The 13,520-nt window shown below is 41.0% G+C and overlaps 1 protein-coding gene across 2 annotated transcripts in view; it reads left to right on the top strand.

Moving 5' to 3' along the window:
* Positions 1-13,520, top strand: part of mkxa (mohawk homeobox a) — a 31,679-nt gene that overhangs the window by 3,486 nt on the left and 14,673 nt on the right. Inside the window, exons 2-6 of one of the 2 annotated variants that reach the window (XM_061758339.1) lie at positions 3,957-4,169; positions 4,913-5,165; positions 7,286-7,445; positions 9,188-9,341; positions 12,530-12,889. In XM_061758339.1, coding sequence (XP_061614323.1) covers positions 3,957-4,169; positions 4,913-5,165; positions 7,286-7,445; positions 9,188-9,341; positions 12,530-12,889 — 1,140 coding nt within the window. Of the gene's footprint in view, positions 1-3,945; positions 4,170-4,912; positions 5,166-7,285; positions 7,446-9,187; positions 9,342-12,529; positions 12,890-13,520 lie in introns of both variants that reach the window. The other variant, XM_061758340.1, reaches the window with a different exon arrangement.

Here is a 13,520-nt window from a genome sequence, read left to right as displayed (position 1 = left end):
GAGAACATGTTTGCATAAGCTGTTTGTAAAAGTTAACTTCCCCCGTTAAATGAAAATAAGCACAAATAAACAATAATTACACAGATCCCTAACTCTTCTTATGAGTCCTGCTGCTTAGTCACCTCCTTAGAATCACTACCTAGGATAAACCCCAACGGAACACACAGCTGAGGACCTCGGAGCTTATGACTCATGAGCACATTACGTGACAGGTCTTATAATGGAAGTCAATGAGAGGGTTGATCAGATGTAATCAGCACCCGCGTGGTTATAAACAGCCAGAATCCACGTTTTTTGGAATGTTACAGCATGCATAGTGTTTGGTTTGATCCTGATGGAATAATTTATGTTGCAGGAAAAACGCCAGTCTTATGTTTGATAGCAATTTTTGCTTTGGGACAGAAAAACAATATGTTTCATGTTATTCAGCCTCAGAATGGCGTGACGATGACGATTTTAAACAAGCAACAGAAATCTCGGGTACAAGGGGTCATAGTGTTGTAGGGTGATTTTAATCAAAGTAAATGCCCTGCTGAGTTTGAATGATAGCCTACTCAGGATGGCCACAGTCAAAGGTCAAATTAGTGCGTATTTTCATTTCTTTTTAGTGAGGTCTTCTCCTAATTTGAGGGATTATTGTTCAGAGTTGTAACAACAACCCAATAAATTTCAAAGGAGATCCGATCCAAACAGCAGTGGTAGCTATAAATTGAAAGGTTAAAGGTGTGCTATTCTTTATCGTTTTGCTCACTACTTCTAAACAACTTGTGTTATGCAATTAGAGTTTGTGGTTTGACAGCTGGTCATCATGTGTGCTTCCTACAGACAATCACATCCTGTTTCGAGCCCAACGCCACCAACAACCACCCCCAATCCGCAATCCGTCGCCGTCATTTCAAAGCTAGTGCAAGTAGTAATGCATAATTTTCAGACATCTTTTCCAAACAGCAAACAACCAAACAACTATCAACATAGAATTATATTGGACAATTGTTAGTGAGCAGAACATAGGTCACAATTTTATTTGGATTTCACTCAAATGTTGTGCATTTGTAGACGACACAGTAGTGAAGACCAACATCTTTCCTCTATGCAAAGTTAGCACAGCTACCTCCTATTTCTGAGGATGGGGGTGTCTGGGAGTTTGTATGTTCTCTCGGTGCTTGCATTGGTTTTCTCCAGGTGCCCCGGCGTCTTCCTACATTCAAAAAACATGTTCTTAGGTTAACTGAGGACTCTAAAACAGGGGCGGGCAATTAATTTTCTTGAAACTGGTGGTACAGTTGTCAAGGGCCACGCCATCATGCTAACCTCAAACGTGTTTCATATTAATTTGATGTATCTAAGCCATTAATTTGTATTGTTTCACTAAGCTTCTACTTGTGAATATACGTTGTTATAATTAGGTAATAAAAATGTTAAACATAATTATAAATGATCATTAATATTAAAAATATATATTTTTAAATTGCATAGTTTAATTTGTGTTTGGACTTCATAAAGACTGCGAGGGCTGGTCTGTGTATGGGCCAGGTTTGCTCTAAATTGTCTGTAGGTGTGAATGTGAGTGTGAATGGTTGTCATTATGTCCCCTGTGATTGGCTGGCAACTAGTCCAGGATATAACCCGCCTTTCGCTCAAGTCAGCTGGGAAAGGCTCCAGCTCACTCATTAAAATACCGAGTAATGGTTTCATTTGAGGGCATTTTGGAACAGCGTAGTTTACTTACTTTCTGATTACAGTTAAACAATGTGTTGAGTTTTAGACTCCTGATGACAATTTTCATGCACTCTCATCACTTTGTCTCAAGGAATCATAAATACCATCCACCCATCCATTCTCTGCACTACTTATCCAGTTTAAGATCGCGGGAATCTTGAGACAAGCCCAGCTGACTTACGCTTGGACACCATTTTCAAGCGGTGAGAATACTTCGAAGTCCTCCTCAGTTTATACGACATACGTACCAATGAGGAAGCAGAGTCCAGAGGCTGGGTTGGACTCTGCTTTATCGCTGAGGTCATCCAAAAGCTCTTCAGTGGCCGAGCTCCGGGGTTGCATGTGATCTGCCCTCAATTCCTCAAGGCTCTGGATGTTGTAGGGCTGTCTTGGTTGACATGCCCCTGCAAATTGGTGTGGACATTGGGGACTGTGCCTCTGGATTGGCAGACTGGGGTTATGGTCCCTTTTTTTAAGAAGGGTGTCTGTTCCAACTACAGAGGGATCACACACCTAAGCTTCCCTGGTAAGGTCTATTAGGGGTTTCTGGAGAGGAGCATCCTTACCTTTATGGTGATTGTGCCCATCAGTAGAAGATTACCGAGCTATTGGATATCAGGGTTTCTCAAGTTGCCAAGCTGATGTAATCAAAGTGGTTCAGGCTGCTGAAAAGGCTGATTTGCTTTGTTATGATGATGTTATAATGATTATGATGTTCATGTTTCTTTGTTTTTGTTTTCCCCACTAACTGCCAATAAAACATGTGTGGTCACTTTGTTGAACGCGATTTTCTACTTGAAAAGTTTCTTAAAAAGTAAAATGGTCATTTACAGTATGTGCTCCAAAAACAGTCTGGAGTTGAAATTCTAAATTTGCAATTACTGTATTGTCATGAGTGCTCTATAAAGTCTTAATGTATTAAGTTTGGGTAACTTAAGCAATTTTTGTTTTTGTTTGTTTCATGTTTATTTGTGTATTGTTATTCATGCAGCCCTGTTCACATGATTCGTGCATGGGTGGTAAATTCACTGTGGCTGGAGGAGCAAAACTTAGTGACAAGTAGTGACATAAGTACACGTATGCAAGTGCCCTGTTAACAATAGCCATTATCTGCTATACCTGAATGTTTTAAAGTGTTTTATATGACGTTAAGTCGTGAAAGTTGACAAGTAGTGATTGCTAAGTTAGCAGTATAATAAATATGATGCTGTCACATGATGCCCTCTTAACATTTCTGCCTGCCCCCTCAAGTATGCATGGCTAGAACCGGCTGATCCTGATCAGGATTTGATGTTTGGGTGTATTTTATTTGTAATATTATATAGACTACATAACCTTACTCACAATCCACCCTATTTGCTTTAATGGGCTGTCTATAATGGAAAATAGAGCTTACACTAACAACAGTTGCATGTTTTCATCACCATAGAAGGTCCCACTGGCCATGAAGAAAGTTAGTGCTGCACATGCTAATTGTACGGGTCTTGTGAAATATCAAGAAAGCGTCCACTGCTCCTCCTATTCCTACTCCTTTTGTACACCCAAAGTAAGTAAGCAGCATGGTTATTATTATTATTAAAGCAGGGGCTTAGCGATGACAGTGGGACAAATGGTTATTGTCAAGTGGCGTGCCTCAGGAGTCATACGCAAGCACTCCACACTTACTGACTTATTTATTTATTGGCCCCCAAGACAGACATACATCTCACTCTTGTCCCCGAAGTGTGGCGTGCATGCACTTGCACACTAAAGGCGAGGGGGCAAGACTCTGAGAACCACGTGCATGTACCATTGTAGACAACGATGGCCACCCACATTTTCCCATGGATCTTGTGAAAGTCAGGTGTGCTACCTGTACACGACAAATACTTTGCATGTACTCTTCACTTAAACTTTGCTCCGTGCTTCCATAACATTAGATACACATGCACTATTCAGTGAAATCCAAACCAAAGTACACACAGGTAGGTTGGCAAGATTCAAACCCCAAGCTTCATTAATTGTGAAGCAGCCAATAATTTCCCCCATTTATTTTTTTTAAGAATGTAATATGTATATCTATATGTATATCATGCAAGGGTAACTAATATTGTCTGAGTCAAATGTATTTCAACCAGATGAAGTGGTCATGGTTGAAGTTTCTGCAGCGGCACGGTGCCTCGCCCCCGCCTCCTGAGCCTCCCCGCCCGCCGGCCCTGCCCATGAACCGGCCTAAGCCATCCACAGTATGTTCGCAGGCTCGGCTTGTGTGCGAGGAAACATGAGCAGGGTGACATATTCAGAGTCCCGGGCGGAGCGGCGCAGGTCGCCGGATAAAGCTGCAGAGGAGCCGGAGCTCCGCGAGTTTGGGCACAAGACCTCCAGAGAGGAACATGTGAGCGGGGAATGGGCCAGAGGAGACGGGATTATTGCTCGACAGCGCGGACTGACTCAGGAAGAGCCCGGGACAGGTAACCGAAGCATGCAAAATTGGCAAACCCGTTAGCGATGCATGCAAAGGTTCCCTTTTATCGCCTCAAATTTGGGATGTAGCGCAGGAAAACTTGGTATAGGCATCTGCGTGGGATTCAGAGATAATTACTTATTACTTATATTAATATCCAAACATCCATGCTGCACCTGAGAAATTAATTGTTATGTAGAATTCATATATTCTTTATCCATCCATTTGACTGCGCTGCAAATTAGGTGCGTGGGACAAGTGCAATAATGTTAATTTATTAATTTATGGTAAAATATGCGAATAAAAGACTGCAGCCTACAGTGCTGTTTGTCAAAATTCAAAATCTGCAATTAATCCACGTTGCATGAACTGCAGTACGCTAAATACATAGGATTCTATTGCAATATTTGGCACATGCACTTGTTTTGGCTCGATGATTTATCAGTTGTTATGACATTGTTCTTTTTAAAGTTAATTAAATGTTTGGTAAGGGTAAAAAAAAAAAAAAAGTTACAAATCTAATTTCATTGACAGTAGCATGATGTTCCTGTTTAATTCATAGTGTTATATAAACAAAGCTGGAATGTAAATGTTTATCCTCAAAACAAATCTTTATCAAAGAGCTGTGATAACTAAACACATATAGAGCACATGATGTGCGAGATTCTATAAAACATTTATACCCAGCAGTACTCCAAATCTTTGTTTTTTCAAGTTCACCATTGCTAAACACGCTCATGTCCTTCACAGGAGAGACACTTGCGTACTGTGACGCGCCCGAGGGGATATTTTCATTTTTACGCAACTCGGGGACTACCTGGCCGAAGATGAACGCCATCGTGTTTAACAAGCTGAGCGGACAGGTTCTGTTTGAGGAGAAGGCCAACGAGGTGGAGATGAGCAGCAGAAATTACTTGGAAGTCATGGACGGACAACACCCGGACCTCCTGTCCAGCAAGCAGGCCATCATGGACAACCAGGCCATCAGACACAGACGCAACGGGTAGGTGATTCAACCAGACGGTGGTTTGTGTGGATGAAAAGCACTTGCACTTGTCATTTCAGCCAAAGTTAGCGCACAGCAATTACCGATGTCATTGGCATTTAACCTGTCCGCAAAATTGTGACAAGACGGGCAAATCAAGCTCAGATCAGACATAATGTATTTTGAAACACTCTATATGATCTGATTATATTAGCATCAGGCCTATCTTTGAAATCGTAACAGAATAAGGCATTGTCTGTGTTTGTGCGCAATTAGGCGTGAATCCAGTTTGTCCACAAGAGAGGTCATGCTGTTAAGTAACTTATTTCTGGGTTAAAAGCTCATTTTTTATTATACGCACAATGTATCATAGTTTATTGACTAGTGGGTGAATATATATATATATATATATATATATATATATATATTCATTTATTTATTTATTTTTACAAAAGTCTGGTGTTGTTCATATAGTTAATTGGGGTGTAATAACTAGGTCGGTTTTATTCAGTAGCTGTCTCTTACAGTTCGCCATCTGCTTCCAATAAATACATTTGCCCTTCAACTTTCTGTGTGGTCTAGTCCATCACACAAGGGCCATGTGTTAGTTGTCCAAGTATTTTATTTATTTTTTTGTGTGTGACAGGGAACAGGTGTAAGAAAAGATTGCTTGATGTTTTGTTTTTCTTAATTTAGCAAACAAGATAGAAGGGGAGCAGTAACCTTAGGGAACCTTCAGTAAAATAGAGGATATTATGAGTTTATGTGCCTGTCAGGTGTCTCTTTAAGTGTATCATCTACTCAGATATGTGAAGTTGGCATGTGACTGTGTGAGTGAGCAGGGCCGTTGTTTAAACCCAATGTTCAGAACAGGGAGTAAAATGTACTTTTAAGATGTTCATTCCAATCTAGATTACAAGGAAAATATTTGTAGAACACCAAACCATCAGGCTGAGGTTTAGACTAAAATATTACATGTGCAGTGTGTGAGCTCTTCAGGGAGCTAAAGGAAGGAGCGGAGTGCTGCACCATACTGACATCTACAGGTTTGTGAAATCCCAAAGTTCTGTACGGTACAGGTGAGAGGGAGGCTCTCACATAAATCTGCTTGAGAGCATCAGAAACACCAAACTGTTGTTGGAATATAAAATAATGTATTTCATCATTTTATGGACTTTTTGGTGGTGCAATTACAACAATATCAGTCTTTATATCTGATGTAGCTGCATGGAAAATCTGGCTTTTTAAGTGTGTTCCCTGAATCTCAGCATATTTCATTTCATTGACACTTCTCATCAAACACTGTATACACATAGAGTACATGTAATGTAAAACATGCAAAGTGGCAAAGTGATTCTTTTGCTTCTTTCAGTGCAGCCTCACTTCAGCTTAATTGCAGCATTTGAATGAGAAAACAGCAATCCTATACTGCAGTGTGCTTACTTTATATGTCCTGACTGACAATTTCACACAACCTACTGCTCCACCTGGAAGCTGTGAAACATTACTTGCTTCATAAATAAACATCTAATTCCACTTCATGGTCTTTGGACCACTTTTTACATCAAGCTGAAGCGTTAAGTCTGCGTGTGTAATTCAGGCTGAGTTTGACATTAGCTATAAGTGCCACATGGAAAACTAAAAAATACGTTTTAAAGATGTATGTGATGCTATGTGCCCAGCAGATGATCGGTTTCATGGAAAAACAATCAACAATACAAATGAATGTCCTATGACGTCTCGGTTTAATACATAAACAGTAGACTACATTAGCTGCTACAATATAATGAGATTGATTACATTTTTTATCTGTTCTTTCTTAATTTAACTATATATTATTGTCGTGTGTGCTGCTGAGAAAGGTCTCTTTTGGGAAAACCTCAAATATAGTAAAATAAACACTTCAGTATGATGGCGTGCAGTTCCACACCGCTGTAAACTACGACCACAAATAAACGTTAAATGACTGTTTTCTGACAGACAGTGTCAATCAAAACAGAAGGCAGATTTTCTTCTTTGTTTCTGGGCTTGGAACTGCCAAGATTATCCAAATGAATGTGTCTAGTGATAGAATACAGTACAATGTACCGTATGTAGAATTTTGCGGTCTGACCTTGCGCTACGTCTGTCCCCTTTAGGGGTCGTCCCGGAGGCAGCAAAGTGCGACACAAGCGTCAGGCCCTGCAGGACATGGCGCGACCGCTCAAGCAGTGGCTGTACAAGCACCGAGACAACCCTTACCCCACCAAGACTGAGAAGATCCTGCTGGCCTTGGGTTCACAGATGACCCTGGTCCAGGTGGGTCTGCGGTCTTCTGTCTTTGTCAAGTACACGTGTGAGCGTGCGTGTGCGTCTAATCAGCTTGAAAAAGCTGGACGTGAGCTTGAGTTTTGGAACTGACAGGCCGTGAGGAGAACATGTTTTTACAACTTGAGCTGTTTATTTTATAACACTCGTACACCCGTGGATATTATTTCTACCTTCTTCCAACTACTGCAGTTTTTCCTTTTGCACTTCCACCAGTGATGCAGTGTAGTATATTGGTACAGTAGATCTAGCATATGGCGGTATTTACTTTTTATTATGTATTTATAATTAATGCAGAGTAGTGATTAAATAGTGAAATTGATGTGTATAGTAAGAGGAGCTGTTTTAAGTATAATTTCCTGCATGGGGTCACCGACATGGTGCCTGCGGGCCCCCAAGCACCCAAGTCTGAGGGCTTGTTCTAAAAAAAGCTCACCAGTGATGGGACATTGTGATTTCCTAGGAAGGTTGTAGAGTTGATCAATTGAAAATGTAAACATTTAAAGATTTATAGAAATAAAGTGTTACATATTGTTATTTTTCTGTTTCCTAGCTTGTGAAATCATTGTTGATAATGATTGTGCTAAACCATTAACATGAGCAATTTTTTTTCTCATAAATCAATATCATTAATTATTATTAATAACATAAAATTAAATATAGAAATGGCACGCTGTGGCCTTCCCAGTTATTATGTAAATGAATCATTTCTGAACATGTTCACCCAGTGGCTTGCAAAGGTGTGTTGCTGCCCGGGGCATACAATGCTGTGATGCACCTTGAAAGCGTCAACGGGGGTTGGAGGGATGCTGACAGAAAAATGTTCCCGATTGAAATACATTCGTCGATGGAGAGGGGTTTGATGACCCCTTTTGCTAAAGATGCTTCATAAAGTGTGGAGGATTGCTTCATGTTGGGTGCTGGGATGTTTTTTAATGCACACATGCATTATATTCATTAACAAGAGCAAATATTCAAAATGAATTGAAAGGCAAATTTATATAATTGATTGGTTATTTAATACTTTCCACATTTGCTGCGTTCATTTCTCAAATGCATGAGCTTGTTTTCAATAGAATTTTGAATTTTAATGTAATCAACTTTGTTTAGTCCAGATGAAGATACTTGATTTATTATTGTTTGAAGAGTTACATGTGCATGTAGTTTACAGTTAAATGTTCAAGATTGGACCAAAAATGACTTTTGACGAAGGGTTGTAGGATGTCTAAGTTAATAAGAAACAACAACACTTCAAGCACAAAAATAAGTACTCTAACATAAGGCCTCTGTCCCTGCCCCTGCATAAGCCACTTCAGGTCAATTGAGCGTGAACAGTTATTCTAGTATAACATCTAATGGTCTTCTTTCCCAGTAAAAGGAAGAATGGGCTTGTGTCTTTTTTTTTTTTATTGCGACTTGAGGTCAGTGTTAGAACTATGTGTTATTGAAAAGAGGCCAAGCGAAACCAGAATAAAGATAGAGGACATCCATCTAAGTCAACATTTATCAATAATAGATGATTTTTATTGGCTGTCCAGCATGTGGAAGGTGTTAGGTGCAGAAAATATGAGATGAAACTGTCTGGAATTCCTTTTAGTAACTGGACTGTTTCGGTCTGTCATGTCTGAACAGACGTTTTTCTAAAGTCTTTGTTTCACTGTTGATGCAGAGATGTTCAAGAGTCAAAACAGTAACGCCGTATTTCCGGACTCTCCTTTTCGTTGGTCCGTCAGGTTTCCAATTGGTTCGCCAATGCCAGGAGGCGGCTGAAGAACACAGTGAGGCAGCCCGACCTGAGCTGGGCGCTCAGGATCAAGCTTTACAACAAGTACGTTCAAGGCAATGCTGAGAGACTGAGCGTCAGCAGCGATGACAGCTGCTCAGATGGTACGACGACGCTTCACTGCACCATCTACACACTTTACACTCCACTCCAAGTGTGTGAGTCGCGTTGCAAATCACAATGGGACAACATGAATTTAAGAACATCCAATTATAAAGACAATGGCAGATGGATGACAGTAAACAACAACTCAAAGTCAAATGTAATTTAATTAGTTCAGTTCATCTTTGTTTTCTTGTTTGTTTGTTTAGTTCATCTTTGTTTTCTTGTTGAACTTTTGCTATTAGTTAACCAGTTTTAACTCCTGTGTGGTAGCACATGGACACTCACCCATTTTGTCCCTAAATCTACACCAAATAGTGGTTTAACATCTCACACAGCACAATTCTTGAACTTAAACAAGCAGTTCAAGGAGACATTTCATTTTGTTTGGATCTTGGATTGAATTTTAACTATCAGCTTGGATGTTCCAACTTGTGAGTGTTTTCTTTGGTTAATCAATTTTCCTCATCCCACATTCCAAAAGTTAAATGACGACTCCCATAAGTTCCCATTGGTGTGAATGCGAGTGTGAGCGGTTGTTTAGCTATATGTTGACGAGTGAGCAGTCCCGGTTGATATGCAGTTGAAAATGGGTGGATGCACTGCTTTGTTCTCTCGGGTTACCTCTTGCCCAGATTTCATTTTTGTTCTGGATTCTTGTTCAGGTTTTGGACAATATTTTCCTTGAAACTATAAGGTCCAAAAATGACTGCTGATTGACTGCCAAACTGTTTCAGTTAAGAGGGTCCTTTGCAAGAGAGGAAATACTCTCTCTCTCAGGCTGATGGTCTCCCAAGTTTGCACACCTACTGTATATGGCTTTGGTTTCCAGTCCCGAATTTATCAAGTATGCTCGTGTTAAGCTAGTGTGAACCAGATGTGAACCTGCTGCTTTCCTCACATCTCTGAAACCTGACAGTAAAATAATTTTTAGGACATGCGAGAGGCGAATGTACCACAGAAAGTTGTTTGGCGTACAGTACCTTGTATACCATCTACTGTATTGTATGGCAAGTGTGTGACCTAGCTGAGAGTCACTGAGACTGGCGGGCTGTAAGACGTTATTTAGACACCCTGCTGAGCCAACCTCTGTCGCCCAGTCTGCAATTGGGAATGACTAACTTTCTTTCAGCTATGTACTTACTGCAAACATATGCTGCCTCTTGCTAGCCACTGACAGGACAGAAAACATGGCGCGAGGAATAAATACATAAACAAAAAACATACAGTTTATACTCGCATAGTGAGAGATTCAACGCAGAGGAAGAGCGCTGTGGTGTGAGTAATCTTTAATTACGTCTTTTGAGAGTCAGCGGCTGAACGTGTGGCTGCGAAGGAATGTGCGCATGTTGTTTGCATTGTGTCCGCCGCATGCCATTGTACCACCGGTGGCTCGCTATATCTCCCGTACTCTTCCCCCTGTCACATTATGGTTATGATGTTTTCCGCAGCCTTATCCCACATTTGACCCATACACCGAATGGCCCGCCATTATTTTTAAAGTCTATGTTTTTGCTTCAGAGGCTATTTATATGAGTAGGTGCGACCCCGCTGACCCGTTGACCATTCTTCTTCGTGAACTCCTCCTGCTTGTTTCGTAGCTACTCTTGCGCACCCAAAGATAATGCTTTAGATGTTTGAATGTTTATTTTGAGCGGTGCCAGACTTGGATGTCGGCCATGTGATCATAATGGCAGATCAACATTGTTTGGATGGTTTTAGAATGGAGGTGGACTTTGAGAATCTTTGCTGAGACTGCACAGTTAACATACAGCAAGTGCCTTCCTGAGCTGTAATTATAATTTGGCTAGTATACATCCAACCTTCCCCAACTACAAAACGATCCAGAGTGGAGTTCTTGATTTCCCTCCTGATATCTGATTTTCCAGAGCATTGTTATTTTTTTTTTTATCTACTTCCCCTGCTTCTTTCATCAGGGGCCTCATTTAATTTGATTACCTTAGCAGTGCAAAATGCCATGGATAGTACTGCAAGCTTTCTGCAGACGGAAATAGAGGGGCAATGTGCTTAAAATGGATAGGAAACATTCTCCCAACTATTATGGTTTGCTCAGCTGCTTTATTTTCTTGAGTGGAATGCCAAAGGAAATTAAACATTAGTTCACTTTTATTGAGCTTTTCATCATTGCTCTGCACTGCACAAGTGTCCATACACAGACTGCCTTTAACCATTAAAAAGACAGAAATGAAATTAATTAAATTAGAAAATAACATAGTAGTCACCTTGATGGCATACAAAAAGTGGCATTCAAAATCATAAATAACAACATACAATTTATGGTAATAATTACTAGTGACTTCATCAAAGACAAACCTAATAATATTATTTTTTGACTCATCAGTTTGGTAATAATCTAAATATATGTCTACAATTGTGACTAAATTTTTGTATTTCTTATTTAACGTTGTTGCTTTAGTTTTAAGTTTGTTTGTTGACATTGCTTCCATATTGTAATAATGAGCAGTTGCAATTGTTTTTCAACATTCTGTAGAATGTAAACATGTACAGTAAACATGCTTTGGTATAGCTGAGTGAATTGCAGGAGTTATGAAGGACGGTGACGAAAAAACAACAAACAAACAAGCAAAAAATATATCCATCCATCCATTTTCTGAGCCGCTTCTCCTCACTAGGGTCGCGGGCGTGCTGGAGCCTATCCTAGCTGTCATCGGGCAGGAGGCGGGGTACAACCTAAACTGGTTGCCAGCCAATCGCAGGGCACAGAGAAACAAACAACCATTCACACTCACAGTCACACCTATGGGCAATTTAGAGTCTCCAATTAATGCATGTTTTTGGGATGTGGGAGGAAACCGGAGTGCCCGGAGAAAACCCACGCAGGCACGGGGAGAACATGCAAACTCCACACAGGCGGGGCCGGGGATTGAACCCGGGTCCTCAGAACTGTGAGGCTGAGGGTCTAACCAGTCGGCCACCGTGCCGCCAAAAAAATATATAAAATAATCCAAAATAATCTAGTAGATTTGATGATATAGTTCTTATACTGGATCTCATAAAAATTGTGCAGATATGCTGTACATAATGTGAGTGTGCACTATATATCCAGTTCACATTAATAAATAGTTGAAAAACTGTCCATAGCAAGTACATTACTTGACCATGAATTGAAGATTCCTAAGTATCTTTTCGTGATTCTTCAATGTATCAGATGGAGACAACCCTCAGAGGACCCAGAGTGGCGCCGTGGAGCTCACCAAGCCCATGTACCAGAGTGTCATTAAAAAGGAAGGCTCCGCCATGATGGGCATGGCCATGGGGATGGGAGCGGGCCTGCGCTCGGCCACCGAAGCCGCCTCGCTGGCGGACGACTACGTGTCTCCGCCCAAATACAAGAGCAGCCTGTTGCACCGCTATCTCAACGACTCGCTGCGCCACGTCATGGTGGCCAACGCTGTCATTGATGCTCGCAAGAGGAACCACTCGGGCTCCTTCAGCTCCAACGAGTATGACGATGAGCTGCTCTCGCCGACCTCTTCGGAGGCCGAGGCGAACTTTGTTTATCGCGCTGGTAAGGAGCCACATTTCTTGCATTCTTTCTCCATCTTTCACTCTGTGTCCCCTCCATCTGGACACTTGTTTTACTTTTTGCAGCTGCTATGTTATTCTCAAACGTGTTAATCAAACTCACATCCCAGCTCCCTTGTTTTATTTGATACGCCGCTTGTGTCGAGGAATGCGTTTTCTTAATGCATTTATGAGTCCCAGTAGCACACATGTTCACACATTGGAGCACACACTCACATCAGACAAGGAATTCCCTCCAGCCAGCTTCTCTGATCAAGCACTAACAAGCCAGACACAACAAGGCTGTATGGAACACGCTCGCCCCTCAAACTACTGTTTGGCCTGCTTTTGATCCTCTCCACAAGGTCCTGTGGAGAGAGTAGGTGAACATACAATACTTCCTCTCCTTAAAACGTTTACCATTCACAGGCATCATCATTGAAAAAAATGGTGTTACCATTAATCAAACATTCATCTATCCCTATTTTAATCGCACAGGGATCCATAACTAACTTTCAGACATCCAGAACTACATTCTTCCCATGTGATGGACTGGCAACAAAAAGTCCAGTGTATAGTCTGACTTTCATCCAAAATCAGTCGCCGTAGGTCCAGCTCACTGCAACCGTGAACAG

The sequence above is a fragment of the Phyllopteryx taeniolatus genome, chromosome 20, assembly GCF_024500385.1.
Source record: "Phyllopteryx taeniolatus isolate TA_2022b chromosome 20, UOR_Ptae_1.2, whole genome shotgun sequence".
In the NCBI taxonomy this organism is placed as follows: domain Eukaryota; kingdom Metazoa; phylum Chordata; class Actinopteri; order Syngnathiformes; family Syngnathidae; genus Phyllopteryx; species Phyllopteryx taeniolatus.
This window is presented reverse-complemented; position numbering and strand designations above follow the sequence as displayed.